General features: G+C 67.8%; 2 protein-coding genes and 1 long non-coding RNA gene across 11 annotated transcripts in view; 1 reads left to right on the forward strand and 2 right to left on the reverse strand.

The window, feature by feature from the left end:
- Window positions 1-61: 61 nt before the first annotated feature.
- Window positions 62-9,051, reverse strand: TBX2 (T-box transcription factor 2). Its single transcript, XM_036451755.2, has 7 exons — window positions 8,305-9,051; window positions 7,044-7,311; window positions 6,005-6,151; window positions 4,884-4,960; window positions 4,602-4,765; window positions 2,851-3,473; window positions 62-613 (listed from the first exon to the last, which is right to left on the reverse strand). Exons 1-7 carry the CDS (start codon window positions 8,697-8,699, stop codon window positions 164-166), a joined length of 2,124 nt encoding a protein of 707 aa, XP_036307648.1. The 5' UTR covers window positions 8,700-9,051; the 3' UTR covers window positions 62-163.
- A 181-nt stretch (window positions 9,052-9,232) lies between these two features.
- LOC123652925 lies at window positions 9,233-21,714 on the forward strand. Of its 2 annotated transcripts, none has more exons than XR_006742501.1 (4): window positions 9,233-9,584; window positions 17,368-19,099; window positions 19,484-19,525; window positions 21,535-21,714. It is a non-coding gene; the product is annotated as an uncharacterized LOC123652925 (long non-coding RNA). The 2 variants fall into 2 exon arrangements; XR_006742502.1 differs by having other exon boundaries at window positions 21,538-21,714.
- Window positions 15,636-27,952, reverse strand: part of BCAS3 (BCAS3 microtubule associated cell migration factor) — a 457,087-nt gene continuing 444,770 nt past the window's right edge. For 4 of the 8 annotated variants that reach the window (XM_036451745.2, XM_036451747.2, XM_036451742.2 and 1 more), the window contains 2 exons: window positions 26,955-27,020; window positions 15,636-16,392 (listed from right to left, as the gene is read on the reverse strand). In XM_036451745.2, coding sequence (XP_036307638.1) covers window positions 16,244-16,392; window positions 26,955-27,020 — 215 coding nt within the window. In that variant the 3' untranslated portion in view covers window positions 15,636-16,243. Of the gene's footprint in view, window positions 16,393-19,343; window positions 19,435-26,954; window positions 27,021-27,952 lie in introns of all 8 variants that reach the window. The other 4 variants (XM_036451748.2, XM_036451746.2, XM_036451750.2 and 1 more) reach the window with 2 other exon arrangements.

Here is a 27,952-nt window from a genome sequence, read left to right on the forward strand (position 1 = left end):
GACCGAGGCCAGGGGCCCCGGAGCCACTGTGACGCCGGAGGAGGGCCAGGGTCCCAGCCCCGTGGCTGGCCGGGCTCCATCCTTTGCTTAAATAAATACCATTCTGTGCGGGCCGGTCCCCAGCGGCGGGAGCGGAGCCGGGAGGGAGGCCAGCGGGCGGCCGTCACTTGGGAGAGTCCCGGCCGGGCGAGAGGGCGCGCTGGCTCTCCAGCCCGCTCACCAGCCGCTGGATGCTCTGCAGTTCGCTGGCCGCCTCCTTGGCCGCGCCGCCGGGGGACGGGGCGCCGCGGGGCTGCGCGCCCGCCTTGCGGAGGGCCAGCTCGGGCAGCGGGCTGGGCTCGCGGCTGCCGCCCGCCGCCTTGGGGCCCTCGGCCGCCAGCCCGGCGGCCAGGAGGCCGGCGCCGGGCGGGAGGGTGACGGGGACCTGGTAGGGGCTGAAGCGCAGGCGGGGCCGGGCGCCGCCCAGGAAGGGGCTGCGGGAGAGGGAGCCCGCGGCGGCGGCGGCCGCGGCGGCCGCACTGGTGGCCGGCAGAGCGGAGGCGGCGGCGGCCGCGGCGGCCATGTAGGTGTAGGGGTAGGGGAAGAGGCCTCCGAAGGTGGGCATCGGGATTCCCTGGAAGAAAAAGGACACACAGAGGTTAGGCACCCGCCTGGGTGCTGGCGGGCTGCAGGGAGGCTCCATCCGTCCCCTCTTTGGGAGCAGAGGCCGGAGCGCACAGAACTCTGCCCCCCCGCAGCCTCGGGGAGGGAGCACTCACACACGGGAGCACTCACACACAGGCAGAATCAGGGCTCAGATCCCACCTCCGGCCCCGAACTCTACCTTCCCGTTAGGCACGAGGCGCAGGCCCACGGCCAAACCCAGGGAGAAGGGGAGCACCCGTCAAGCTGACAGAAAGCTCGGTGCCAGTCTGCGGAAGGGAAGGACATGCCAGGCAAAGGCCCAGAGGGAGGAAACGGGGCAGGCGTGGGTCCAGGTGGCACGCGGGCGGCGGCTATGGTTGTCTTGGAAGTTCTGCTCACTTGGGACAGTGTCCTCCCCAGCCCTGCTCTCCGCAGGTGCCCCGAGGGTGGAGGGAGCACAGCATGGGGGAATGGGGGGGAGCTCTGTCACGTAGCCCTCTGCCTGCCCACCTGCTCAGAGGCCTCTGCCCAGGCCAGGCAGAGGCACAGGTGCCAATCAGTTTATAGACTGGCCCGAATATCCCATAAAGAACTGGCGGCACCTCAAGGAATGCGGTCTTTGCCTGAGGAACCACGTACGGTGGCCAGGAAACCTTGGACAAACACCACCTGAGTCCACGAGGCCCTTGGCTTTTGGATTATGTGACCTTTGAAATGATGGCTCCGGCCCCAGAGTCTGTGGGTACAGGGAGGAGGGCAGGGAGCGGGCTGTGCTTGGGGCTGCTGGAGAGACCCAGGCCTGGCTCAGGCGGGAAGAGAAAAAAAAAAGTAGCTTAGTCAGAAATGAAAAGGTATCCTTCCCAGGAGGTCAAGCCCTACTGGGCACTCAGACCTGGCATCCCACGTTGGAAGGGAGGTTGGCATCGGCTCTCCTCACTGGCACAACCTGGTGGCCAGGGGTGGGCTGCCCTCTTGGGTACCTAACTCCCAGCCATGCACCAAGGGATGCCTCCTGAGTGCTGAGTGCTCTCCCCCCGGCCTGGCACCTGTTGACGAGGCTGTGTCTAGACGCCATGACTTCCCCGTGACCTCTACAATGCCAATGCTGGTCACCGGAACTTGTCTGGGGAGGATGCATCCACATACATGCAGAATCAAGGGCTCAGATCCCACCTCCAGGCCCTGAACTCTATTTTCCAGATGCTTCCTTGCCAGCTCAGAGCCCTAGTTAGTGCCTCCAACATTCACCCGCCCCGTAAAAAAAAAAAAAAAAAAAAAAAAAAAGTTTTTCACGCCTATTTAAAAAAAAAAAAAAAACTATTTCAGCGCCTCCTCCCTCACTTTAAAAAATGTTTGCTTCTGAACCAAAGGAGCCTCCTCAGACCCGAACTCCTATTTTCCTTCCCGTCAGATATGATCTCGAGGGTTCAATTTGCCAGAAACCTCAGAGGGGAGAAAACGAATGAAGAGAATCCAAATCTTTCCACAGGGACTATTCCGCCCGAGCAACCGAAGAGGCCACGCACCTCATCGGATCTCCTTGTTTTGCCGCGGGCCCCAGTTTAATAAACACTCCCCTGGGAGCTCAGAATTCCAACCCGGCCCCAAAGGGAGCTCCTTCACCCCCCCCCCCCCCCAGCTGTGTGGCCGGGGAGTGTGGAGGCCCGAGGGGGACCAGGAACAGCCCTGTCCTTGGGCAGGTCAGAGGACTTCCTGGGAGTGTGGAGGCCCGAGGGGGACCAGGAACAGCCCTGTCCTTGGGCAGGTCAGAGGACTTCCCGGGGGGCCTGGAGAGCACCTCTGTTGGTGGTCAGTTACCCAGGAAATATCGGACAATAGTTCCCTCCTTTGTCCAGCTACCTTGGCCTTTCAGGGACCAACAGGGAGCCAGGAGTCTTTGTTCCCAAGGAAAGTAGACTCCCCAAAAGCCAGGGGCAGCCCCAGTCGGTCAAACAGGAAGAATCTAACGGGTGCTTCAGTTTGTTGTTACTAATAGGGGAGGAAATGGGCCCAGAGAGGGCCTGGGACTGGCCCAAGGTCACACAGGAGTCAGAGGAGCACCCTGGCCAGACCCTGGACCTACAGCCGTGGTATCCCTGGAGTTCGAATCCTAGAGAGTGTCTACCGGGTCTTCCCGGGACAGGGTCCTTACCCACCGCAGCACCTCCAGCCCCGTGCCCGCCCCAGCCGCCCTCCATCGCGATGCCACAGGAGCCCGGGCCTCACCTGAGATGCCAGCATGTGCTGGGAGAGGTGGAACGGGAAGGGCGCGGTGCTTGCTGCGCTGACGGTGGGGCCCAGCCCGCTTGTGTCCAGCCCGGTGGCGGCCCCCGGTCCGCCTCCGCCGCTGCCACCGCCTGCCACCGAGGCCAGCAGGTGGCCCATGCCCATGGCGGAGAAGGCCCCAGGGCCCATGGCGAACTGTCCCGGGTGCAGGAAGAGCGGCTGGCCGGCCCCCAGGGGCCCGAAGAACTGCTGCCCGTGCAGGTGGCCGGAGAACGCCAGTCCCGGGAGGTGCCCGGTGCCCAGGGGGGACGCGCTGTCCGTCTGTACCACCAGCGGTGCCAGGCCGGGCTCCTTGCCCTCCCCCGCCTCCTTGCGCCCCTCGTCCTTCCTCCTGGCTTCCGCCCGCTCCTTCTCCAGGCTCCGCAGGCCGAACGGGCTGTCCCCGCCGCTCTCCGCCGGCTCCTTGCCCCGCTCCGGGCTGTGGCGCTCCCGGCTGCGGCTGCGGCTGTGCTCGGGGTCGGGCAGGCGCGGGGGGCTGCCGCCGTCCAGGCCCGGGCCCGCGCGCTCCTCGCTCAGCCTCTCGGGCTCCGGGTCGCTGTCTGCGGCGAACGACTTGTCTTCGGCTGCAGGGGAGAGAGGACAAGGTGACAGGGGCCGGCTGCATGGGAGAGAGGACAGGGGGACGGGGGCCGGCTGCAGGGGAGAGAGGACAAGGTGACAGGGGCCGGCTGCAGGGGAGAGAGGGCAGGGGGACGGGGGCCGGCTGCAGGGGAGAGAGGACAGGGGGACGGGGCCAGCTGCAGGGGAGAGAGGGCAGGGGACAGGGGCCGGCTGCAGGGGAGAGAGGGCAGGGGACAGGGGCCGGCTGCAAGGGAGAGAGGACAGGGGGACGGGGGCCAGCTGCAGGGGAGAGAGGACAGGGGGACAGGGGCCGGCTGCAGGGGAGAGAGGACAGGGGGACGGGGGCCGGCTGCAGGGGAGAGAGGACAGGGTGACGGGGGCCGGCTGCAGGGGAGAGAGGGCAGGGGACAGGGGCCGGCTGCAGGGGAGAGAGGACAGGGTGACGGGGCCGGCTGCAGGGGAGAGAGGGCAGGGGACAGGGGCCGGCTGCAGGGGAGAGAGGGCAGGGTGACGGGGCCGGCTGCAGGGGAGAGAGGACAGGGGGACAGGGGCCGGCTGCAGGGGAGAGAGGACAGGGGGACAGGGGCCGGCTGCAGGGGAGAGAGGGCAGGGGACAGGGGCCAGCTGCAGGGGAGAGAGGACAGGGGGACGGGGGCCGGCTGCAGGGGAGAGAGGACAGGGGGACAGGGGCCGGCTGCAGGGGAGAGAGGACAGGGGGACGGGGGCCGGCTGCAGGGGAGAGAGACAGGGGGACGGGGGCGGGGGACAGTCAGGGCTCTCCCTGTCTGGGCGGGTCCGGGAGACCTGGAAAAGCCCGCTGTCTGGGGGAGCAAGTGGAAGGCTTCTGATCCTGGGGGGCCAGGGGCGGTGGCAGGTCACTAGTCCAGACCCCTCTGCACCAGGAGGAACTGAGCCTCCTGGTTCCCTCTCCTGCCAGCGGCTGGGGCCCAGGAACGCAGCCGGCAGTCCAGCGGGATCTGCTGGTCTCAGGGACCGGTCCCCAGGGGCGTCCAAACCCCAGGCGCCTCCCAGGGCCCCCGAGGCTGCCCTGACTCGGAGCAAAGAGCCAGCCGAGCTCTGGGGGCACCCTCCGCCCCCCTCCCCCGCCTGCGGGCGGCGTGGCCCCTCACCTCGGGTCCGGTGCAGGCGGAGGGGGCTGGGGGCCGCCCCCGGGGACGGCGGCGGGTCCCGCGCGGGGGGAGGGTCGCAGGACGAGGCGTCGGACTCGGCGCCATCGCGCTCCGGCTTGCAGTGCTCCTCGTACAGGCGCAGGGAGGGCAGCGTCAGCTGCTTCCTGGGGGCGCACGGGGGGGGGGGGAGCACACGGCTCAGACGGGAGCGCGCCCACCCACGTCCCGCTGCAGCTCCCGCGGGGATGGGTCCCGCCCGGGATGGGTCCCGCACACCCGCACCTTTTCTCCCTCCGGCCGTTCCCCGTGTCCCGGAAGCCCTTGGCGAAGGGGTTGTTGTCGATCTTCAGCTGTGTGATCTGCAGGGACCGAGAGGGCAGTGCCAGGTCAGGGTGCAGCTCTTCCGGCCTGGCCTGGGGCACCCGGCGGGCAGCAGCTCGGAGGAGCGCCGGGAGTGTCCCCTGGATACCCTCCCCCTGGGATGCACAGCCCTGAGCCCGAAGGCCCGGTGTGGCCGGCCGGCGGGCCTCTCCGAAAGCCACAGGTCTCTCCCCGAGGTGCACACACAGGCCCGAGGCTGCGGCACAGCGTGGCTCTGTCCCTGCACGCCCGCAGGCACAGCGGGCACCGGAGCAGGCAGCGGGGCACATAAAACACAGGCCACGCTCACGGCCCGCACACGCAGACACACCAAGTGCCTGCAGAACAAACATGTAAACATGCCTCCACACGCCCCAAACGGTGCACGCACACTGGAGCGTACACATGGGTTCACAGGCTCACAAACACGGACAGGAGGACGGGCAGGACACCCGCACACACTCGTTCACCGGGGAGTTCGACACCGATCGGACCGACCGGGCGCTGCTTTGGCCCTTCAGGACGAGGGAGCAGAAAGCGGGGTGGGGCTGGGCGTGGGGGAGGCTTGGCTGGAAGGAAAAGTCTCTAAGTGGCCCAGGGCCTGGACGGGCCCAAAGGTGGTGGCCTGGGGTGGGGGGGGCTGTCACCTGCCCGATCTCTGGCCACCCCCGGGGAGAGTGAGAACTGGGCCCCGGGTTCTTAGCGTGGAGAGCGCCCGCCCGCCCGCCCGGGCACACTGCCTAGGGCCGCTCTCTCTTCATTTAAATCCCCATCCCGGAGCCAAGAAATAAACGAATGAAATGTAAAATTGTCAGCGGCCCGGTCTCTGCTAATTGCTAAGTAAACATCTCCGCAGGCGGGAGCGCCCAGCTGTTGGCTCCCCGGTAGCGTGTCTGCGCTGTGGGCTCGGGAGGGGCCGGGGGCTCACAGAGGGAGACCCGGTGCGGGGAGCGGCCCGGAGCGGGAGGCTGGGCAGGAGCGGGGCGGATGGATGCACACGGGGTGCTGGAGCCTGGTGCGAGCGGGAACGCTCTGGGGGGCACCTTGTCGTTCTGGTAGGCGGTGACGGCGATGAAGTCGGTCTCGGGGAACACGTAGGTGCGGAAGGTGCTGTAGGGCAGCTTCAGGATGTCGTTGGCCCTCACAATGTGGAAGCGAGGCTGGTACTTGTGCATGGAGTTCAGGATGGTCTGCGGGGAGCGTGTGGTCAGCGTCGGCCCCCGCCTTCCCGGAGCATTCTCCGGGGACCCCACCTCTCCCACACGGCTCTGCTTTCCCCACACCCCTCCCCTCCCTTTGCTATTTCTCCTGCGTGTGTTCCCCCAACCCTGCTCTTTTTTTCTCTCGTTTGTAATTCTTTTCAGCCTATTTTCTCTTTATCACAGTTTCTCTCTCCGTTTAAAAATATTTCCCCGAGGTGAAAACAGAAACGAAACAACGTAAAAACCCTCCACTCTCCACTCTGCTCTCCACCCCGCTCCCTAGGCTCACTGCTCAGCCCCAGAAAGCCCAGGCAGAGAGGATGGGAACTCGGAGGGCTCACCAGCGGTCCTAACCAGGACTAGGCAGTCCCCTTGCCCCCCGGACTCCCCTCCCTCCGGGGAGCTGGGCCCCGGCTTAGGCGGAAGCAGAGGGAACCTCCAAGTGGGGAGAGGGAAGGGGTCTCCGGGAGGGCAGGGAGGGCCGGAGGTAACGTTTAAATCTCCTCATTTGGACGAGGAAAGGGGAAAACAAGCTGAGGTCATGGGCAGGTCTTCCAAGCTCAACACCTAGAGACCCTAAACCGCACCCGCACCCACTGGTCTCCAGGAAGGGCTTTCCCAAGGCCTGACCAAGCCCAGACGGTGAGCGGCCTGGGACTTACCGGCCCCGGCCCTGCCATTCCGGGGCTCACAGAGCACAGCCATCCGGCGGGGCCCAGGCCCAGCCGCAGAAACCACAGGGCGGGAGACCTGGAAGGAGCACCCCGGGATTCTGCCGGCGCTCCCCTCTGGGGAACTGGCCTGCCTCTCGCTTGGACCCTGGGCTGCGGTGCTAGGTGCGGCCTCCGGCCCCCCAGCCCCATGCCTGCCCCACACTCACGAAGCCGTGCTTGTCGGAGATGTTGTTGGTCAGCTTCAGCTTGTGGAAGGCCACCGGCTTGGCCATCCACTGCTCCCCCGTGGCCGGGCTGTCCGGGTGGATGTACATGCGCTTGGGCATCTCGGGGTCGGCCTTGCCGGCCACCATCCAGCGGGAGTTGTGGAATTTGTAGCGGCAGTCGTCGGCGGCCACGATGTCCATCAGCAGGATGTACTTGGCCTTCTTGTCCAGGCCGCTGACTCGCACCTTGAAGGGAGGAAACATCCGCCTGCAAGGAAGGGAAAGGGGAGACTCCGTGGGGCCCGGCTCCGGGTCCCTGGACTCTCTCCCTGGGGACACACACCGCATCTGGGTTTCCTTCTGCCCCCTTACTGCTGCCTGGGGGACCCCACCTGTGGCTGTTTCCGTGAAAAAAAAAAAATCCTATTCCTTGTTAGACCCTAGGCTCGGGTCTAGGAACCCTCTCACCCTCATCTGAGAGGACAGCCAATGTCCAGGCAGGAAATCCAGACCCTCTGAAAACACAGCCGCTCCGCCTGCTCTGTCCCCAGCTCCGGGGACAGCAGCTCCGGGAAGGGAATGCCCTCAGAGGGTGTGAGTGTGGGGACCTGGGTGGCAGTGCCCAGCAAGGGCCCTGACCCTCCTATTCCAGGGAAGAGGGCAGCCTGCGGCCTGGGCTGGGCTGGTGGCAGGGCGGAGGGGTGCGGGCGGCAGCTGCCTTTTGGCGGTAAGGCCTGGCCGAGGTGTCCGGAGCTCCTTGCTCCTAGGCCCCGGGGAGGCGCCGGGCCGGGCCGGGCCAGGGCTGCGGTTGGGCTGGCTCCGCTGTGCTGACCCGAACGGTCCTGAGGGGCAGCCTGGGTCTAGCAGGGTGCGGGGGCCTTTCTGGGCTCCAGGGTGGGAAGAAAGTCCGGGAGGCGCCGGGTCTCCCCAGCTCCACGCCAGACCGGGAGGCGGAGAGCCAGGCCGCGAGGCTCCGTGGCAGCCGAGACCTCGGAGCCCCGCCGGGGCCCAGCCGCGGGGCCGGGAAGGGTTGGAACTCTTCTTTCGGAGCACGTTTTCGTTTTACTTCATTCGGGAGAGTTTGCTGGTTTCGTTCTTTAAATGTCGCTCGGTGCCAGAGGAGAAAAGTCACTTGGTTGTCGGTGGAGCTGAGCGCGGCGCCGGCCCGGCCGGGAGGGAGCGCCGGGCAGGCTCAGCGCGGCGGGTGCTGCGGGCCCCCCAGCCCGCCCGCCAGCGCCCCCCGGCCCGCCGGCCGCCCTACCTCCCGGACTTGGTGATGACCATCTCGGTGCCCAGCTTGTGGAACTGGTCCCACAGCTCCTTGGCCTCCAGCGTCACCTTGGGGTCGTCCTCCACCTCGTCCTCGGGCTCCAGGCTCTTGAGCGAGCGCAGATGCGCGGCGGGCGGGTGCGGGCCGAGTGCCGAGACGTGCAGCCCCGCCTCGGCCGCCGCCGCTGCCGCCGCCGCCGCGGCCGCCGCCCCCGCCAGGCCCGGGTCCGGCAGCGGCTTGGCCAGCGCGCCGGGCGGCAGCGCGAGCGCCGGGAAGAAGGAGGGCTGCGCCGCCGCCAGGAAGGCGGACATGGGGAAGTCGGCCGGCCGCGGCGCGTGGAACGGGTGGTAAGCCATGGCGCTGGCCGCCAGCGCCGGCTCTCTCATCGGGACATCCGGCCCGGGCGCCCGGGGGCCGGGGGACCGGGGCCGGGGCCGGGGGCGCGGGGCTGGGACCCCCGGCCCGGGCGGCGGCGCGCGGGCGGCGGGCGCGGCGGCGGCTCCTCCCGCTCCGGCCCCGGCCCGCGGCGAGGGGCGCGGGCTGCGCGCGGGGGCGGCGGCGGGGGCTCCGCGCGGGGCCGGGCTGGGCTGGGCTGGGCCGCTCCGGCGCCGGCGACCACGCGCGACTGGTCAGATCTTGTCGTGATCTCTGGGAAACTGTGACTATCTCACATGTCCTGCCCTGCCCGGATCCCCTGCGCTAACGAGCCAGGCCCCCCTTGATTGCTGATTTTACGCTTTTTGGACCAATTGTGGGTCTCCGGGGGCGGGGTTTTGACAGCTCAGGCCAAGCTCCGGCCGGGAGGGGGGGCCGGGGAGAAGGTGTCGGAAGCCTCAGCAGTAAGAAAACATGTCAACAGAATAAAATATTAACCAATGACGGGCCAGCGGGCCCGGAGACCCCTCCCCCTGCCCCGGCCCCCACCCCGCGCCCGAGCCCGAGGCCGCCTGCGCCCGGACCGGGAGCGCGGCCGGCCGATCCGACCCGCCGCCTAATGGGCTCGAGGCGAGGGGCGCCCCGGCTTCAGGGCCCCGAGAAAGGACCCCCCGCCGCTCGCCCGCCCCAAGTGCAAAGCATTGACACGGCCCCGAGAGGAGAGGGGGCGCCCTCCGCCCGCGTCCGGCGGCCCGGACGCTCCGGCCCGCTCCGCGGCGTGGCCTCCGACCCCGCTGCCGGCGCCGCCCGCCCGGCCGGCTCCGGGGGAGCCGCGGGCGCCGGGGAGAGCGGCCGGGGGCGGGCGCGGCCCGGAGAGGACGCCCGTGGCGGAGCCGGTGAGTGGGGCGCCGTGGGCGGGAGCGGGGCGCGCGGCCTTGCACTAGGGGATCCCCGAGCCCGCGCCCCCGTTCCCAGACTCAGGAGGGACTTGGGAGTTCTGGGCCCCGACCCAGACCCGGGCCCTCCGAGGGCTGCTCGGGGCCGGGAAGGGAGCGCACCTTTCGCCCGGCACCAGGCGGCCCATCCCGGCCCCGGGTTCTTGACCCGCAACCCAGCTCGTTTTCGCCGCATCCGGTACCGGAGACAAAAGCCTCCCTCATCCCAAACGCAGGCACCCTCCCTCCGCTCCCGCCGCTGTCTCCAGGCCCGGGGTGCGGGCGGCGGGAGTGGAAGCGGGGCGCACCTGCGGCGGATCGCGCCCCTGCGGGCGGCGGATCGCACGTGTGTTCGGCCGCAGGTGCGCCATCCAGTCCGGGGTTCCAACAGCCCCAGGACCCCCACCCCGGTGTGTGTGTGTGTATCTCTGTGTGTCTGTGTTTCTCTGTATGTGTTTGTGTGTGTCTGTGTGTTTGTGTGTGTCTGTATGTGTGTGTATGAGAGTGTGTGTGTTTGTGTATATGAGAGAGTGTGTGTGTGTGTGTGTGTGTGTGTGTGTGTGTGAGTGTGAGTGACGCCCGGTGTGATGGTGCCCTCTGCGCAGTGGGAGCAGCCCCTGGAGGCGCTGCCAGCGGGGCGGCCACACACCTGCTAGGCGCCGACACTCAGCCTGGTCTGTCGCTCCCGCCGCACAGCCAATGGGGTGCGGGGGAGCCCGGGGGCACAGGCCCTGAGCCCGCACCCAGCGGCGTCCCGGCCGCCGTGCCATCCTCTGCGCGCACCGGGCTCCGGGCACCTTGTCGCCGCGCACTTGGTGCCGGCTCACCCCGAGCATGTTGGGCTCAGGACCGCCGGAGCCCTTGGACCTCCGCGACCATTTTTCCCCCTGTTGTCCCACCCGGTTCCGGTGTTCTCGGACACCCCTACCCAGCACTCAAAGGGGCGGCGCCCCCACACCGGGTTTTTCTTCTCCACCTCGCTCCCCGGCGGGTGGGTCGCTCCTCGGGGGGTGGGTTGCGCCTCACTTGGTGCCTCTTTTCTGTCCAGAACGAATCCTCGCCTCCGCGCCATGCCGTCTACGCAGCCGGGGCGGGATCCGTTGCAGCTCTGAGCCTGGAAAGCCCTGCCGGGTCCACCTCAGGCCGGACGTGGCCCCCGAGGAGGGGATGTGTGTGGACAGGTTTGCGCAGTCCGCGAGGTGACCCGGTAACAGCCGGGTTCCGGGGACCGGCCTGGAAACCCGTGCATTACATTCGCAGCGTCGTGCATGTGCACGCACTTTCGTACTTGCAAGAATGTGTGTGCACCTAACTGTGCCATCGGGATAGTTTCCTGGGAAGGTCCGTGACTGGTCCAGGGGTCCCAGGCCCAGAGAGCTTGGACTGGATTATTTTTGCCCGAGACCAGGCCCCAGGAACTGGACCGCCGGCCTTCCTTCTGGCGGCCACAGGCTTGTTCTGGGCCCAGGCCCCGCAGTCTGCCCTGTCCCCCCTCCCGCAGGGAACCCAAGGTTTTGCTACAGCCACTCTCCAGATTCTGAATGTGCACCCTCCCCTCCTCCCCTCTGCAAACTCTCCAGCGAGGAATGTCCTTGGCTCTGGGGAGGCTCACTCAGCAGCGCCCCCTCCTTCCCGGCCCCTCCCCCCGGGCCCACCCCACTTCTCCCCCCCCCCCCCCCGGAACTGGAGCCTCTGAGGGGTCCCCAGGCTGAGAGAGCGTGTCTCTTTAAGAGGCGGGGGGGGGGGGGCGCCTTGCGAGCCGCCGGGGGCCGGAGGGGGAGGGCGCGGGCGGGGGCGGCTGGCGCCAGGCGGCCCCGGCTCCACAACAAAGCTCCGGCCCCTGTCACTTCGCATCGGCCGGGCCCCGCAGACGGGCGGGCGGGGGACGCGCCCCGCGGCCCCCCTCCCCCGGGTCCTCTGGGCGGCGGCGTCGGGCGGGCGCGGCTCGGGCCGGGGTCCCCGCGCGCGCTCCGTGCGCCCCGCGCTTCCGCTCGAAGGAAACCCCGCGGGGCAGCCCGGGCGGGCTGGGCTTCCCTTCCCGGCAGGCCCCGGCCCCTTAACCTCTGGGAGGTCCTGGGCCACTGCTAGGACCTTCCCTGAAGGCGCCGCCGCCGCCCGTGTCTGTAATCTGGGCGACGGGCCTGGGTCTGCGAGACCTGCCTGCACGGCTGGAGGGGAGCAGAGGGGACCCGCATCGGGGCTGGGGCGAGGCTGGCAGGAGCGCGCATTCGGATAGGATTGTGCCCAGGCGTGGTGATGGGGCTCACAGTGGAGAGCGTGCGGGGGTGTGTGTGCATGGATGTGGGCAGACGCACACAGTGGCTTCCCATCCCGGTCTCGAGGCCGGACCCGCGCCTTCCGGAGCCCTGGCGCCAGCCAGCCCCGTTAGCGCCCGGCCTGGCTCCCCGCAGCCCGGGCCTGGCCGGGGTGGGGGCGAGGCCTCCTTGACCCCGGCCCGCAGCGCCCGGCCTGTCCCGGCCACTTAGACAAATTGCAGCTGACGGGCGCGCAGCCTCTGCGGTTGCCGCCCGCCCGTCGCCTCCCTCCCTCCCTCCCGACCCAATTTCCCCGCGCAGGCCGGGCCGAGGGGCTGCGATGGGGTGGGGGTGGTGGTGGGAGCTGGAGGCGCGACCTCTTTCCGGGCACCCGCCTTGAGTCAGGCCGGGCAGCGGGGCCCTTTTCCGATCCGGGGGCCGGGTTGGTGCCTGTGTGGCCCCGCACCCACTCTCCCAGACGGAGGGGCAGGCGAGGCCCAGCCTGGCCCAGGACAGGACAGGACAGCCCTGGCCTTTGAGGGGGGGTCGCTCTGCACCTGAGCTGGCCACCGAGGTCATGTCCCCGCGGCGCTTTGGGGATCTGAAGCCTCAGAGACTGGGGATCCCCTCTCCCTGGGAGCTCTAGACTGCTCGCTGCTCTGGGGTTGAGGCCGTGGGTATGAGGCCGGGAGTCGGCAGCAGTGAGGTGCACGTGTGCGTAGACGCGCAGGGGTCCGGGATGCTGGCAGCGTGAACAGGCCCTGCTGCTTGTGGCTTGAAAAAGGGGCACAGCGCGGGCGGCAGGGACCCCTGGGGCCGGCCCACCTGCCCGGAGAGAGGGCGGGGCTGGTCTGCGCTGCGTGCTCCTCGCTGGGCTCTGGATTCGCTTTTGGAAATGCGGGAGCTGGGAGTTGGGGGCCGGATTCCCAGAGCAGCGCCCCGAAACGTGGGCTCCCACTGCCCCGCCCCCCCTCTCCCTCTCCCTCTCCCTTTCCCACTCCTGCAGAGGAGCTACCTGGCCTGCCCCTCCCATCAGCCTCCGGGCCTCCAAACACCACTTTGCCTTTTTGACACCCCCCCTCCCCCCGTTTCCCCCTTTGCCTGTGGCTCCTCTCTGCAGGGCAGGCTCCCCTCCCTTCAGCAGAGCTGCATTCACCTGGGAGCTTCAGAGAGGGAGGCTGGTCCCAGCTGGTTTGGCTCTGTGGCTAGAACCCGGGACAGAAGGGTCCTGCGATTGATTCCCTTCAGGGGCACCTCCCTAGATGGCAGGCTCAGCCCCCGGCCCTGGTGGGGGTGGGAGGTCCTGTGAGAGGCAACCAATCTGTGTGTGTTCCTCCGTCTTCCCCTTTCCTTCCACTCCCTCTAAAAAACCAAGGGAAATATCCTCAAGTTGAGGATTAACAACAACAACAAAGCAGGCTGGCATTCACTTCCTAGGTGCTGCTAGCACTGCTGTCAGACAGGAAGGCAATACGGAGGCTCCAGGGCGCCACCCGCAGGCTGGGTTCTTGCTGTAAATACCAGACAGACAAGAAACGCTCTCCCCTTTGCCCGGGAGTCTCCAGCTCTGAGTCTGCAGGAGGGCGGCTGCCTGCCCTGTTACAGGGGGACAAAGAGCAGCGTCAGAGTCCGGCAGGGGCCCTGGCCTGTGCGGCTCAGTAGGTTGGAGCTCCCTCCTGTACCTGGGAAGGTCGGTTTGATTCATTTTCCCAGGTTTCACATAGCGGAGAGAGGGGTCTTGTATAAGAGGAGACTGATGCTGTTTCTCTCTCTCTAAAACCAACAGACAGCCTCGGCTGAGGAGCTGGAAGCCCTTAGGGCTCAGGGGTGGGGGTGAGTAGTCTCAGAGTCTTGGATCTTGTGGGGGCACGGGTCAGCTCAGAAAGGGGCCCTCAGGTGAGGCAGCAAGGAGCAGATAGGCACCAGCAGGTCAGCTGTGGGACTTGGTGACCTTGGGCGAGCCCTGGCCTTCTCTGGGGCTTAGGCTTCTCTGCACAATGGGGACCCAATAGTGCTCTTTTGGGTGCCTTCTAGTTTAGAGAGTCTCCGCAGAGCTGTGAAAGTCAGAAAAATCGGCAGCGAGGAGCCATGTCCAGCCCCAGACACAGCTGCCTGCCGCCTCCACTTGCTTCCGAGGAGCCGGCAGTGGCGATGGACAGAGCGCTGTGCACCTGCTGTTGCCCTGGGACCCCCCCGGCTCTCTCAGGTCAATCCCAGACAACGCCCTCTCTCCTGGAGGGCCACCCCAGCTCCCCCCGGCCGCCTCAGAGACCTTGGAGGTGTTTTTCCCTCCATCACACTGAGGGGACGTCCATAGTCATTTGTCCTTTGAGCAGGTAGTGCTGTGAGAATCAGGGAGGTCACGTGGCTGCCTCAAGGTCACAGGGTCAGGCCACAATCAGAAGCATGTTCCGATTGCCTCCTAGGTAATGCCACCCGGAGGTCTCCCGGAGGAGGCAGAGATGGCCTTAGGTGTTCTCTCTGGAGACCAGGCGGCTGCCGTTCCATGGCCAGCGGGCAGTAAGGTCCCCCACCCTGGAGCCCGGCTCTCACTTCCAGCTGATTACAGGCTGTGGCAGGGTCCCTAACCTCCCCAATTAGTCAGGGGCCAGGCCCAAGGCCTCTCTGATAACCTGAGCTGCAGTGGCAGCCGCCATGGGGCCAGCTTATCTGGCCTCTCTTATCCTCCCCCTCCCCCCACGCTCTCAAAGAGTTGCCCTGGCTGTGAGCAGATGAATAACCAGATTGTCCTGCAAGCTCAGCCGGCAAGTCCGGCCCTACACCCACCACTTTCCCTGACTGGAGGCGGCCACAGCTGTTTGCACCCCCCCCCCCCCCCCCCCCCCCCAGGGAAAGAAAGGCCTGAGCCAGGGAGGACTCCTCACTCCAGGCTGCCAGCCCGTCTCTGCAGGGTCAGACAGCTCCTGGCTCTCCATCTTGGCCCCATCCAGCTGCCATGGGGTGGGTTCTCAGGGGTAGAATGCACAGGTAGACTTGTGGCAGCCCTCCCCCCACCCCCCTTTTAACTGGAACACTGCTCTGGCTGGAGGCTGTGCCCGGCGAGGAAAAGCTGCCGCCCCTCCGGCAGCGCCCGCGGGCGGTGCCCAGGCCTCCTGACCTCCCAGCAGGCGGCACTCCGCCACGTGACTGCTCACCCTGCGGGCTCCCGGGCGGAAGGGACTGGCTTCAGCCACCCTGTGTGGGGCCAAGTTCTCGGCTTCCAGAACCTAGTGTGACTCAGGGCCCCCTTCTCCTACCAGACCCAGCTGGCCTCCTCTTGGGTGCCAGGCTGAGAGGGTGCCTGTGCAGGTGGCAGGGGCCCCAAGAGCCGCCCCGGCTCCTGTCGGGCAGTTGGACGGGAAGGCCTGATGGTGGCTGTTGCGTTAAGCTCCACCCCAAACCTCAACTGGCTCCCTAGGTTTCCTTCGATCCTCCCAGGCCTCTCTGGGGTCTAGAGAAGTGGGGACGAGGGCTAGGGTTATCCTGCTCAGCACCCCTTTTTGCTCCCCCTGCTCCTGCCACAGACGGGGAGTCCCACTGGCTCTGCTAACAGGAAGGAAGGCTGGAGAATGGATTTCAATCAGGCCCCACCCAGATTCCAAGGCAAGCAAGCCTCCTCCTTCCTATTCCCTCGATGTCTCCCCCTCAGTGGCACAGGTCACCCCAGGGGTGCTGGGAGCTGGGACACGGGGTCAGGCCCACGGGACTGTGCCCGGCGCTCGGCGAGGACCCTGCCCGGGGCAGCTCGGGGCCGGACACCAGTTGCAGCATGATTTATTGGAAAGACGTGCACTTTGGACGGGGCCTCGGGAACCACCGTTTCCTTCGCCGAACAGTGCGGGACCAGTGTACACGGGCTCAGGGGCAAGACAGACAGGTCCTTCCCACCAGCCGAAGGGACGAGGAGGAGGAGGGCGGCCCGCCCCTTTCTCCTTCCCTAACGCTCTGGGCCTCAGGTCACCCCATTCCAGAGGGAGGCTGACCGAGGGGAGCTGGGCAGTGGCTGGCGATCAGCGTCCGAATGCCTGGCCAGGCCGTCCATCCTCTTCCCCACCCAGGTCCCACCCCGTGGGTTAGAAAATACAAAAGTGGATCCAACGCAGGACACCCTGTGCGAACAGGAGGGGCGGCGCGCCCGCAGTCTTCCGGCCACGGCCCCGCGGACGGGCGGGCCAGCGCGCACCCAGGGGCTGGGAGGAGGGTCTGTGCTCCGTCCGGGGAGGGGGCGGCGATGTCACTAAGCTGGGGGACGGAGGCTGGTGACAGAGGAGCAGAGGCGGAGGGGAGCGTCTCCTCCTTCCTCCAGGGTGCGTGGGCCGGCCGGTCGGTCGGTCGGTCGGCCAGTCGGGAGCGGGCGGCTGGCGCCTAGGAGAAGCTGGTAGGGAAGAGGCTGAGGGGCTGACTCTCGTTGGTGGGCAGCGGAGACCGGTAGCCGTCGAAGTTCCTCGGAATGCTGCCGCTGGTGGATCCCGAGCTGTTACTCAGAGTCTCGATGCTTCCCTCGCGCTGAAGTTCTGCAAGACAAGGAGAGGGCCCGGCCCGGTCAGTGCGGTCTGGGGGTGTGGAGTGGAGGCTGCTGGTATGGAGGCGCCCATGGGGGTCCATCTCCGTCCTTCTGCAGGGGGGATCCCAGCACGCTCCCCGGAGGGGCAGGTGGCAGCTGGGCCCGCAGGGCGGCCCCGCGGAGGAGGGAGACACGCGCTTGGCTGGCGGGTGGTTCCCTTGGTGTGGGGGCCCCGCTGGGGCAGACGTATGACCACCCTGGCGATGTGCCGGGACCGCGCCGCGGACGTGCGCCCACGCCTGCACACGCACTCATGCACAGCCCGCATGCGCCCCTCACGCCAAGGCCAGCTCCCGTCCTGGGTCCGCAGGCCAGGCGGGAGGGGAGCAGCCAGGCCAGGAGGGCTGCGGCTTCCCGCCTGGCCTGTCCCTCCTCTCCCCGCCTGCCCAGAGCTCCCCCCTGGCTCAGTCGCTCGCTGGCTCATTCGTTCTCGCCCATGCAGCCTGCCTGCTGGCCAGGCCCGGGTTCGTCTTTGGCGGGAGGGAACGCCTGGTCTGAGAGGGGCCTCATCCAGTGCAGAAAGGATTTCTTTTCCCTGCGTAGCCACCAGGTCCCCCGAGACCCACTCCCTCCACAATGTACATGCTCAGAGCAGACCTGGGAGGCAGGCAGGGAGGCTCCGGCCCCTCTTCCCAGCCCCGCCTGGCATGGTCATACTGCCATCTTGCAGCCGATCCCGCCTCATTCAGCAGCGGGCACCTGACCGCCCAACCATCTTTTGACCCAAGACCGGTGCCGGGTGGTGGGTTGTGAATGGACTTTCCTGGGGGCTGAGTGCAAGGAGAGAGGAGCTGCTGCTTGGCCTTTGGGGAGTGGCCGGTTCCGACCCCCTTTCTGTCCCTCAGCGTGGGCTCTCAGACGTGGGCACACACGCCCCTGGGCAGACTCTGAGCCATGTGGTGACCTGTGACCTTTCCTTCTCCAGGGGACCCCTGCCTCGGACGGAGGGAGCCTCGGGAGCTCGGGACTGAAGCGGCAAGATATGTGCGACCGCCCCCCTGGTCCCGGCTGGCTGAGACCTTCATCTCCAGCCTCACCCGCCGCCGCCGGCCACTGCCACACACACGCGCAGCACAGCTGGCTCTGGTTAGGGACTGGGTCTCGGCCTTTGCTCCTGGGCTGGCCATTACAGCCGTCCAGGAACTAACCACCGGTCCCCACTCGCTGCAGGCTACCCCCGGAGCACTGAGGCCGCTCAGTAGCAGCAGCCGCAGGAGGGAGCGGGGAGGCTGGGTGCCCTCCTTCAGGGCGGGCGCCTGGGCCTAGGCTGGAGGGGCCTTCGGATGGCACCAGCCACATCTGCAAGGGAGTGGCTGGCACCAGACCCCCTCAGCAGACGGAGGTGTGAGAGGAGGGGAGTGTGGGTGCAGGCAGTGGGTCTGACGATGGTGGGCCCGGGATGAGGAAGCGTTAGCTGGGCCTGGACAGAGAACCCGGCTCCTGGGTGGGGCTCGCTCTCTCCCTGGCGGCGCTTCTCACCCTGATCGGGAGGATAGGTCATTGCGCCAAGGGAGGGAGGACGGGAAAGCAGAGGACAGACCTCGGGCTTCTCTAGGGAAGCTTTGGACTCCAGGAAAGTGTACTCCGCCCCCTTCTTTCCCACAAGCAAGCAGGGGAGCTTGTGAGAGACTTGTGAGGCCCCCCCTTTGCCTCCACAGGCCCTGGCCCTCATGCACAGCCATCCCGGCACTAGGGGGCGCTGACAGCAGGGCCAGGAGGGCAGGAGAGCGCACCAGCTGTCAGCGGCAAGAAAAGCAGGGGCTTCCTTGGGGTCTGGACACCAGGCCCAAGGAAGAAAGCCCCGGAGGAAGGAGCAGGAAAGGCCACATGGACGGGGGGAGGCGGGCCCCTCTCCAGAGCTGGGGGACAGGCCCCCGTTCTTGATGCAACGTGCTGACGCCTCTGCGCTGCCGAGGAAGCCGAGGAGCCCCCAGGCCGGGCCCAAGCGCGGCACCCCCACAGCCCCTGGCACAGGCCCACAGCAACCCCACCCCCAGGTCCCAGCAGACGCGCTCGTCCCATCGTGTGCCAGCGCAGGGCAGTGCTCCTGAAGGGCCCCCCCCCCCCCCATAGCTGCCTGGCTCAGGTGGTATCGGGCACAATGGGAGTGGGCAGGCTTCTCCCTCGCCCCGCGTCCCAGGGTGACCATCCTCTCCCCTCCTCTCCGTCCCCACTGCCACTGCCTGGTGAGGCCTGCACTTCCCACCTGGCTACCTTCCTCACTGACCTCCTGACCTCTAGACCCCCCATCCCACCCCCCGCTCTCCAACCCGCCAGCACACCAAAGCCGGTGGTCTGTGTACAGCACACACCTCGCCTTGCTCTCCCTCTGCCCAGAAGCCTTCGCCTCCTCGCGGTGCCCAGGATAAGGCCTAAACTCCCTTCCAGGGCCTGCCGAGGCCTCACCTCACTCAGGGTACGAAATTGAGCAAATTACAGGAATGAACTTGAGAAGTTCTGAGAGCTCTCCAGGCTCCCTCGACCCCCAGGCTGAGCCCAGCGTCCCCTGCCCCGGGAGCCGGCCCCGCTGCCCGGCATAGCCGGCCAGGTGTGCCCGTCCGGCGGCCAGCCCCGGGCCTGAGCTGCGCCTCGTCTCCGGATCCCTAGTGCCAGCCCCGGGCCTAGAACACAGCTGGCGAGCAGGGAGCGCTTCTGGGGTGAGTGAGTGAGTGAGTGAGGGAGTGAGGGAGTGAGGGGGAAGGGGCAGGGGAGAGGGTTTCAGTGTGAGCTGTTAGGGAGAGAACCAGGGCCTGGCTGGGTGTGGCCGGGACAGGACAGTGCGGTGAGTGGTGTGGGAGCGGGCGTGGAGGGGGGTGCGCACGCCCCCTCGCCTCCCCGGCCGCCCCGGCCGCCCTGGCCGCCCAGCCGGCAGCAAGCGGCAGATGGAGATGCGTGCCTTACCTTCCTCCGTCCTGAGCACACGCTTTGCTACTGTTGGGCTGCTCACGGGCGCTGGGCTGTTGGCATTGTTTTTTTTTTCCTTTTTTTTTCCCTTGTGAAAAGAAAAGCATTGAGGAGCCTTTTTTTTTTTTTTGGAAAAGAGATGGACAACGATCAAGAAGTACACGGGTCTCTGCAAGCAGGTGAGAGGGCGTTCGGGGGTGCGGGCGGGCGGGCGGACGGACGGAGGGGTGGGTGTCACGCTGGGAGCAGGGTGAGCTGCGGCGGAATCCTGGCCCAGGAGGACGGTGACATGCATGTGTCGGGGGCTGGGGACCCACCGGATGGGGTCTCAGGGATGGAACTGTAGTGACAGCCAAGACTCCCTTCAGCGTGGGAGTGGGGGGGGGCGCGCACACGGAGCACGAGGGGCAGCTGTGGGGGGGGGGGGTAAGGGCCCCGGCCCATGCAGGGACAGACGGACGGACGGCGCCCCATGCAGGTGGGCTGCCGGGAGAGGAGACAGAGACAGGCCGGGGGGTTTTCGGAGAGGCCCAGCCTCAGCGGCCCCCGCCGCCCTCACTCTCAAGACCCCCAGGGCGGGCAGCTCTCCTGCAGCGGAGCCGGGCGTCGGGCCCCCAGAAACCGGACAGGGCTGCGGGGGGCCCCGGAGCCTCCCGCAGAGTGGAGGTGTGCTGGTTGCGGGGAGGAGAGAGCGAGCTCTGAGAGAGGCGGCTGGCTCTGCAGGCCTCAGGGCAGCTCCGAGCTGCACGGCTGGCCTCGGACAGAGGCCGTCTGGCTGTGGCCGCACATCCGGGAGCTCGGGCTCTGAGCAAGAGCGGGAAGTCACCTCTGGGGGCGCAGCCTTGTGAGAGAACCGCGGGCCCCGGGAGGAAGATGGGACCCCCTGCCCCCCCCCCCCCCCCCACTGAGCCCGGCTGCCCATGCCGCCCCGGCTGGGCCCTCCCGCTCCCACGGGCTCGGGCTGGCAGTGGGCCTGCGGTGCCAGGGGCCGGGGTGGGCAGCCACAGGGACGGGGACAGGGGCGGGCTGTCGGGGAGGCGCTTTGGCTCCTGAGATGAGCGGAGGGACAAAAGCCGCTCCTCTGCTGCCCACACGGGCGGCCGCTTGCAAAGACGGGAGCCACAGCTGAGGGCAGGCTGGTCCCCGTCTGCCTCCCTGAGCTTCTCCCTGGGGTGTCCTCTCCCCCGGGAGCAGCCCTGCCCTCCCGAGGCCACCCCCTCCTGCTGCAAGGCAGGGCTTCTGGGGCCCGACCGAACGAACGGAGGCCTCTTCCTGAGCCCGTCACCTCATAAACGCCGACCACTCGGTTCCCCGTCCGCTGGGCAGGGGCGAGGCGCTGGGCACGGGTCTGCGGGGCCCTGCGGGGGGAGGGCTGGGGGCACCCGAGGGCGCAGGAGGCCCCGGGGGAGGCTCGGGAGTGAGGTCCGGCTTTGGGCTTGACCTCCAGGCCGGAGGGCAGTGGGGGCAGATGGCCAGACTCTGAGGTCAGCCCCCCTGGCTTCGGGGGGTGGGGGGGCACGTGGAGGCCTGTTCCTGGGACTGAGCGGGTCCCTGAGGGCAGGGCTGTGTGTGCGGGAAGAGGGTCTCTGAGACCCCCCGCCCCCCGCCCCGGCTCAGCCCGGGCCCCCGGCACCTCCCCTCCCTCTCCTGCCGCCCGCTGGCGTGCCCTGGCCCAGCGGCCTGCCCCACTCGCAGCCTCCCGAGCTGCTCGTTAACGGGATTAGCAGAGCAGTTTATGGGGCCCTGGCGGCAGCCGCACACCCGGCCCAGCTCGCCACCCAAGTGGCCTGTGGGAGCAGGAGGGGACGCGGGCCAGTCTCGCCCGCACCCACCGCCCGCTTGCCCCTGGCGGCGCGAGGGGAGAAGGCCGCCTCCCAAAGGCCTGAGAAGGGCGGGGTGGGGCAGCCCAGGCCAGGGGGGCCGGTGAGCGGAGTGGATAAAAGCACAAGCTCAGCCCCGGCACCTGGGCCCCCACGTCGCTGTGCCTCAGTTTCCCGCCCGTGAGGAGACCCCGGTCTGTTTCCTCCGGTGGGGGGTGGGGGCTGGGGGGAGAAAGAGTAGGGAGACTTAAGTGAGAGAACACATGCACATCGCACCCCAGAGCACAGCTCCCGGCCAGCCTGAGCGCTGGGACTGCTGGGATTGTGTCCGTGACTGTGGTCATCCATGGCCCCCCCTTCCTCCCCAGCAGGTGTCTCTGCCAGCCAGCCCCCCGCCAGCCTGCCCTCCACTGGACCTCGCGAGAGATTCTTTTTAATCAAGAAATGGCCCGCGGAGGAAGACGGCAGATACGTTTATGGCTCTCCGCTTCCCTCCTTGCCTCGCTGTAAATACCCCGCTCCGAGCTGGAAAATAAATTTCCGACCCCACTGACGTGCATCGATTTTTCCCTCCCGCGCCCACTCCCGGTGTTCCCCGTCTGCCGCGGAGTCTGCGGCGAAAGCCCTGGCTGGGCTCGGCGGTGGCCGGAGCAGCCGGCTGAGCTGCTCTGTGCTGCCCAGAGTCTGGCTCCCGGAAGGCCTGCACACAGCAAGGGTTCCATCCCCTCTGCCAGGCTCCCGGGCTAGGGCGGGGGGTGGGGAGGGGTGGGGAGGGGAGGTTAGGGGTGGGGAGGGGAGGTTAGGGGTGGGGAGGGGGGGTTAGGGATGGGGTGGGTTAGGGTGAGGAGGTTAGGGATGGGGCAGGGTGGGGAGGTTAGGGGTGGGGAGGGGAGGTTAGGGATGGGGTGGGTTAGGGTGAGGAGGTTAGGGATGGGGCGGGGTGGGGCGGGGTGGGGATGGGGTGGGTGAGGGTGGGGAGGTTAGGGGTTTTGGGTGTCTCCCCTGGACGGGCTCTGTGGAGAGGAGACCAGGGACCACAGGGCTGCTGCCAGGTCAGCAAGTGGGTCCGGATGGGGTCTGCCCTGAGCAAGAACTGGTCCCCTCGGGGCCTGCCAACAGGGCCTGGGACCCGCTGTGCAAACTGGGGCTTCAGGGCGAAGCCGAGGCGGCCAGCCGGGCTGGAATGCATCCCGCCGGGCTCAGCGACAGGCCGCTTCCTGGTGCCGCCCTGGAACGGTGGCCCAGGCGCACACCCACCCTCCCCGCCCCGCCCCCGCTCCCCCTGCAGGTCCCCTCTGGCCGGCGGAGAGCACAGGGGCCCACAGACCATCGCGGAGGGAGGGTTGGGAGGGCGGGGGCAGGTCCTCCAGGACCTCCTGTCCCCTAAGCAGGGGCCCCGCCCGCCTCCCAGGCAAGATGGGGCACTCAGGAGGGCAGCTCCCGGGCGGGGGGGCTGAGGGTGACCGGCTCCTCTGGGTGCGGGTAATAGGGGCCCCTGTGGGCCGGGGGGACCTGGGAGCAGACGAGAAGCAGGGCCCCTCCGGCCTGGTTCTCTCTGGGCTTAACACCTACTTCTGAGCACAGAGCCGGGCCGCTGATGCCTCGGCCTCTGTGCCCTCCCCGCGCGCGGCCAGGGCCCCTCCCACGGCTCCCCACTGTGCCTGCTTTCCTCCCGCTCCATGCCCCACAGCCTGGCCAGCTGGCGAGCGTGCCCACAGGGAGGGCGGCAGCAGGAGCGGACGCCGGCCTGGCCCGGGGCGGACGCCGTTCCCGAGTCCCTCCAAACACAGCTACGGAGGGACATGGCCCCACGGGGGCGTCCTCGGGCCCCTCCGCCCACCGGGAGCCCTGCCTCGGCCCCTCCGCCCACCGGGAGCCCTGCCTCGGCCCCTCCGCCCACCGGGAGCCCTGCCTCGGCCCCTCCGCCCACCGGGAGCCCTGCCTCGGCCCCTCCGCCCACCGGGAGCCCTGCCTCGGCCCCTCAGCCCACCGGGAGCCCTGCCACAGCCCCTCCGCCCACCGGGAGCCCTGAATCAGCCCCTCAGCCCACCGGGAGCCCTGCCTCAGCCCCTCAGCCCACCGGGAGCCCTGCCTCAGCCCCTCAGCCCACCGGGAGCCCTGCATCAGCCCCTCAGCCCACCGGGAGCCCTGCCTCAGCCCCTCAGCCCACCGGGAGCCCTGCCTCGGCCCCTCAGCCCACCGGGAGCCCTGCATCAGCCCCTCCGCCCACCGGGAGCCCTGCCTCAGCCCCTCAGCCCACCGGGAGCCCTGCCTCAGCCCCTCAGCCCACCGGGAGCCCTGCCTCAGCCCCTCCCAGCGGCCCTCCGTACCCAGGTCCTCCCTGGTCTTGGCCTCAGAGAAGCAGAAATAGGATCACCCGCCCGCATGACCGGCCGGGGCCCGCACCCCGGGCCGCGGCCTTCCCAGGCCCTCTGCCGGGAGGACCCTGCGTCCTGGCTGAGCCGAGCGGCCGGGGCAGCAGACTCCCCGAGGCGCGAGGCGGGGAGGGCTGAGCCGGAGGGCAGGGGTGCACGGGAGACCCTGCGGCGCCGCCGTGCCCAAGGCCCGCGGTCACTTCACTTCCCCCCGGCTTCCTCACCGTCAGGCGGGAGTGGGGGTGTGGGCTCTGGGGAGAAGGGGGTGCCGAGGGGATAAATGACGCAGAACACACGGGGCACCATGTGGAGGCCGCCCCGGCGAAGGGGTGTCCTGGTGACAAGGTGAGCTTTGCCGTCCCGGTGTGCTGGCAGCTGCGGCCCCGGGGGGGGGGGGGGGGGGGGGGGGGGCAGAGCCGAGGCAGACGCAGGGCTGGGCGGCCGGGCTCGCTGTGTCTGCGGGAGAACACGCCCGGCCCGAGGCTGCGCCCTGACCTCCCGGTGTGTGTGCGTGTCCCGTGCCCACAGAGGAGACGGGGCCTGGACGCCGGCCCGGGGCCAGGTGCCTGGCGGCCGGCCCTGCCCTCCCGTCTGCGGAGTCCGGCCTGGGCGCTCCCCGGTGGGTCCCGGCCGCCCGGGGGCCGCGGCGGCACGGGGCCTGCAGACGCGGGAGCCGCTGCCCCGCGGGCCGGGCACATCTGGTTCTCATTCCCGCGTCCGAGCGTAATTACATTCCCCGCGACGCGGCGGAAGAGTTTGGTAAGATGTGGCTTTCCCCACTTTCCATCAAGGTTAAGAAATCAAAGCCTCTCATTCCGCCAGCCTCCCCGTCCCCGGCCTGTCCTCCTCGGCAAAGGTCACAGCCGCCCTCTGCTCTGTTTTCTAGATGGTGGCCGGGGCTCGGGGACACCAGCCCCACTCCCCCCCCCCCCCCCCCCCCCCCCCCCAGGACTAAGCGGAGGCCACAGGGCAGGCTCCCCACCGAGCAAGTCCATGCACAGAGACAGCTGCTGCCCGGCCCCCCTTGGGGACACTCCGGTGTCCTCCTCCCGCCAACATGCCCTGTCGTCCTTCCTCACAATAGGAAGCACGTGGTTCTGATTCTGGAGACTCCACAGCCCCTCCTGAGACGTGCAGCTTCCCACCCTCAGGGCGGGGCGGGCACCCTCTGCCATCTCACCTCGCAGCCGCCCCCACACCGCCCGCTGGGCCCACGCATGCACGAATGCCGGGGGAGCGGGGAGAAGGCCCAGGGCAGCCCCTGAGCCTCTCTCAAGGCGTCCCTCTGACCGCTGGCCATGTCAGGCCCGCTGGGCTCTGGACCGGGGACCGGCCGCAGGGACCGTGGGGCAGTCCTGGCAGGAGGCGGCGGAGCCCCTGGACGGGCTGGGCTCTCTTCCCGGCTCCCACTCCCAGCTGAGTATCTTGTTTATGGCTTCTTTTTGCTCCGGGATTTATGACTTTCATGGTAATGGGTTCCATTCTGCTTCCTCTACGCCTACTTTTCTAATTACTGCGGAGCGGGCTTTATGGGAGCTTCTTAATAAGTCGGGGCATTTTCCCCTTTGGAAACAAACTGTCCTGCGAGCTAATGACTTCGAGTGGGTGTGGATGCTACCCAGAGACAAAGGGGGCTGGGGAGGGATGGCCAGGGCCGGGGCAGGTAGGGGAGAATCTTCCAGCTTAAACAGAGCTCTGGGGGGGGGGGGGGGGGGGGGGGGTCAGGCCAGCTCCACGTAGCCCCCGCGCTGCTCACAGCACCCCTCCCCCGGAACCAGGACCCAGGGCAGCGGGCGCACACAGAGGCAGGTGAGAGCCAGCCGCCCCGATGGCGCCGGCCCCGCTGTAACAGAGAGCACCTGTGCGCGCGGCTCCAGCGGGAGGCCTCGGCTTAGCGGTGGGTTTGATTTCTTGGCGGCATCAGTGCCAGGCCCACACGTGGGGCACCTTCATGCGAGCAAAGCGGGCTTTAAGGGAACGAACCCAGTTCCTGGTCCAGCCACCCTAGCCCGGCGGCCGGCAAACGGCGGCTCGAGAGCCACTCGAGGCTCTTTGGCCCCTTGAGCGTGGCTCTTCCACAAAAGACCACGGCCTGGGCGAGTCTGTTTTGAAGAAGTGGCGTTAGAAGAAGCTCAAAACATGTGGCTCTCAGAAGAAATGTCCATCGTTGTACGGTTGGTATTTGGCTCTGTGGACTAACGGGTTTGCTGACCACTGGGCTAGGCCAAGTCTAGTGAAGAGAATGACAGGCGGGGGGAAGGGGAGGCAGGGGGTGGGGGGGATGGGTAGGAAGGGGAAAGGTCTCTGTTGCCCACATCGGGGGCCCCAGCTGATGCCCCTGAGCCCACGCTCCGCCCCGCGCTGGGCAGAGGAGCCCAGGCCCCGTTAATGGCCGCGGGGCCGCCGGCCAGAGAGCGTGCGGGGTGGGGAGCGTGCGGGGGCGGGTGGGGAGCGTGCGGGGGTGGGGAGCGTGCAGGGGGGGGGAGCGTGCGGGGGTGGGGAGCGTGCAGGGGTGGGGAGCGTGCGGGGGGGGGGAGCGTGCGGGGGTGGGGAGCGTGCGGGGGTGGGGAGCGTGCGGGGGGGGGGAGCGTGCAGGGGTGGGGAGCGTGCGGGGGGGGGGGGGGGCGGCAGAGCCTTTGTGCTCCCTCCCGAGGGTGGCTGGTGCCCGCCCGGATTCATTATTCAGTCCTACTCGCCCTACCATTTGCTCCTCCAGGAGGAATAACAAATCTAGAAATGCAATTCCACTCTGCTGTATTAAGATATTGATTCGCCTGCCGCGGGGAAGTGCATTTGCTCGGCGGCCTTCCCTCCCTCCCTCCCGCGGGCGGGAAGGGGTTAACCAAATGTTTATCACGAGGCTGGCTTCAGAGTTGAAAGTAATGTGATCAGTAATGAATTTTGTGTTACATTAGGTTGTATAAATGGACAGACAAGCGCAGACAACAAGTGGCCAGGAGTCGGGGCTAATCTAATGATGTAAAAATAGAGACAGCACCAATTATACGAGGGGCCAGCTCCAGGCTCCTGCAGGGACTGCAAATGAATAGGTACAAATCGAATTACCCACTAATAGACGCACTACAAGAGGGGCAGTCAATGGTAAATGCATTAGGGCCCGGTGACCTCTCTGCTCTGCACAGCAGAATCCGAAAATTTGACTTCCATCTCGAGAGCGGGGGGCGGGGAGGTGGGATGCTCAGAGAGACTCTTGTTGGTTGAGGCCCAGCGACGCTCCCCGTCCCAAACCCGTTGGCCCCGTGGCCGGAAGGTGCCTCCTGCCTGGGCCGACCTCTCGCCCTCACGCCCGCGCCTCCCGGAGCCGGAGCGCGGGGCCCGGGGCGGCCCTCTCCCGGGACGAGGGGGCAGCAGGACGCAGCCTCGCACGTGGGCAGAGACGGGAAGTTACATACCAACACACTTCACAGCCACGTGCCTCTCAGGGGTGGTGGATTTTACTGCTACGTCAAGGGCTGTGTCTGTATCGGAAATAAAATACGTCTTTAAATACCGGACCTTTAGGAGAGCAGCAAGAGCCGAGATCGAAGCGGGGAGACGTCAGCCTCCGGTTGGACCATGGAGAGCCGGGCAGCGGGTGTTCGTGGTCTGTCCCGAGGCACAGCACAGGGCGGGGGCCGCACATTCCCACTGGGTTCACCTGCTGCCATCCCTCCCGCTCCTCCTCCTCCTCCTCCCCCCCCCCACTCCTGCCCCCCCCCCCCCCACTCCTGCCCACAGTCCCGCCTGCCGCAGGGGCTGAGCAGCAGTGAGGATGTGGAGGCAGAGCCCAGAGCGGTGTCCTGGGCAGCCCCTCAGGTGTTCTCCCCCCTCTCGGGCGGAGCAGCCGGGCCTGGAGCTCAGAGTGGCCGTGGGGCTGGGCTGCTGAGACGTGGCTCCTGAAGATGCGCTCAAATGCACCAACCGCCTGCTCCCAGGCAGCTCGGCTCCCGGGCAGCTCCTCGGGCTCAGGGGATGGATAAAGCCTCAAACCCGACTCTCCACGCCTTCCCAGCGCCAGCCTGTGCCCAGAGGGAGGCAGGAGCGCTGGTAGGCTTAGCTTCCCCCACGGCCCCGAGGCCTGTGCCAGTCACACGGTCCACGTGGAGAGCCGGAGAGGACGGGGCGTGCCGGTCACGTGAGCACGGCGGCCCGGAGTGGAGACTCATCCCAAACAAATGAAGCGACTGGATGTCGGTTCTCCCCAAACTCAACTAAGCCCTCGGAGGTTGTGGAATCGCAAGCTATTGAGCTACCCAGAATAAAACGTGTGTGTGTGTGTGTGTGGGGGGGGGGGGGTCAGGGGAGGTCGGTGGAGCTGGGGTGGGGTTCTGCCAGTGAATGCGTAGCTGTCTGCTGCAGGGGCTGCGGCCCGAGGGCAGGGCTGGGACAGAGAGAGAGAGAGAGAGAGAGA

This window comes from Pipistrellus kuhlii, unplaced genomic scaffold (genome assembly GCF_014108245.1).
Source record: "Pipistrellus kuhlii isolate mPipKuh1 unplaced genomic scaffold, mPipKuh1.p scaffold_m20_p_22, whole genome shotgun sequence".
Taxonomy (NCBI): domain Eukaryota; kingdom Metazoa; phylum Chordata; class Mammalia; order Chiroptera; family Vespertilionidae; genus Pipistrellus; species Pipistrellus kuhlii.

Excerpts from the sequence above, each read along its gene's own strand:
- TBX2 (XM_036451755.2), bottom strand. The coding sequence starts at position 8,699 with ATGAGAGAGCCGGCGCTGGCGGCCAGCGCCATGGCTTACCACCCGTTC. Across the intron at positions 7,312-8,304 it reads GTCATCACCAAGTCCGGGAG|GCGGATGTTTCCTCCCTTCA; the intron begins GTAGGGCGGCCG and ends CCTTCCTTGCAG. Across the intron at positions 614-2,850 it reads AGCACATGCTGGCATCTCAG|GGAATCCCGATGCCCACCTT; the intron begins GTGAGGCCCGGG and ends TTTTTCTTCCAG.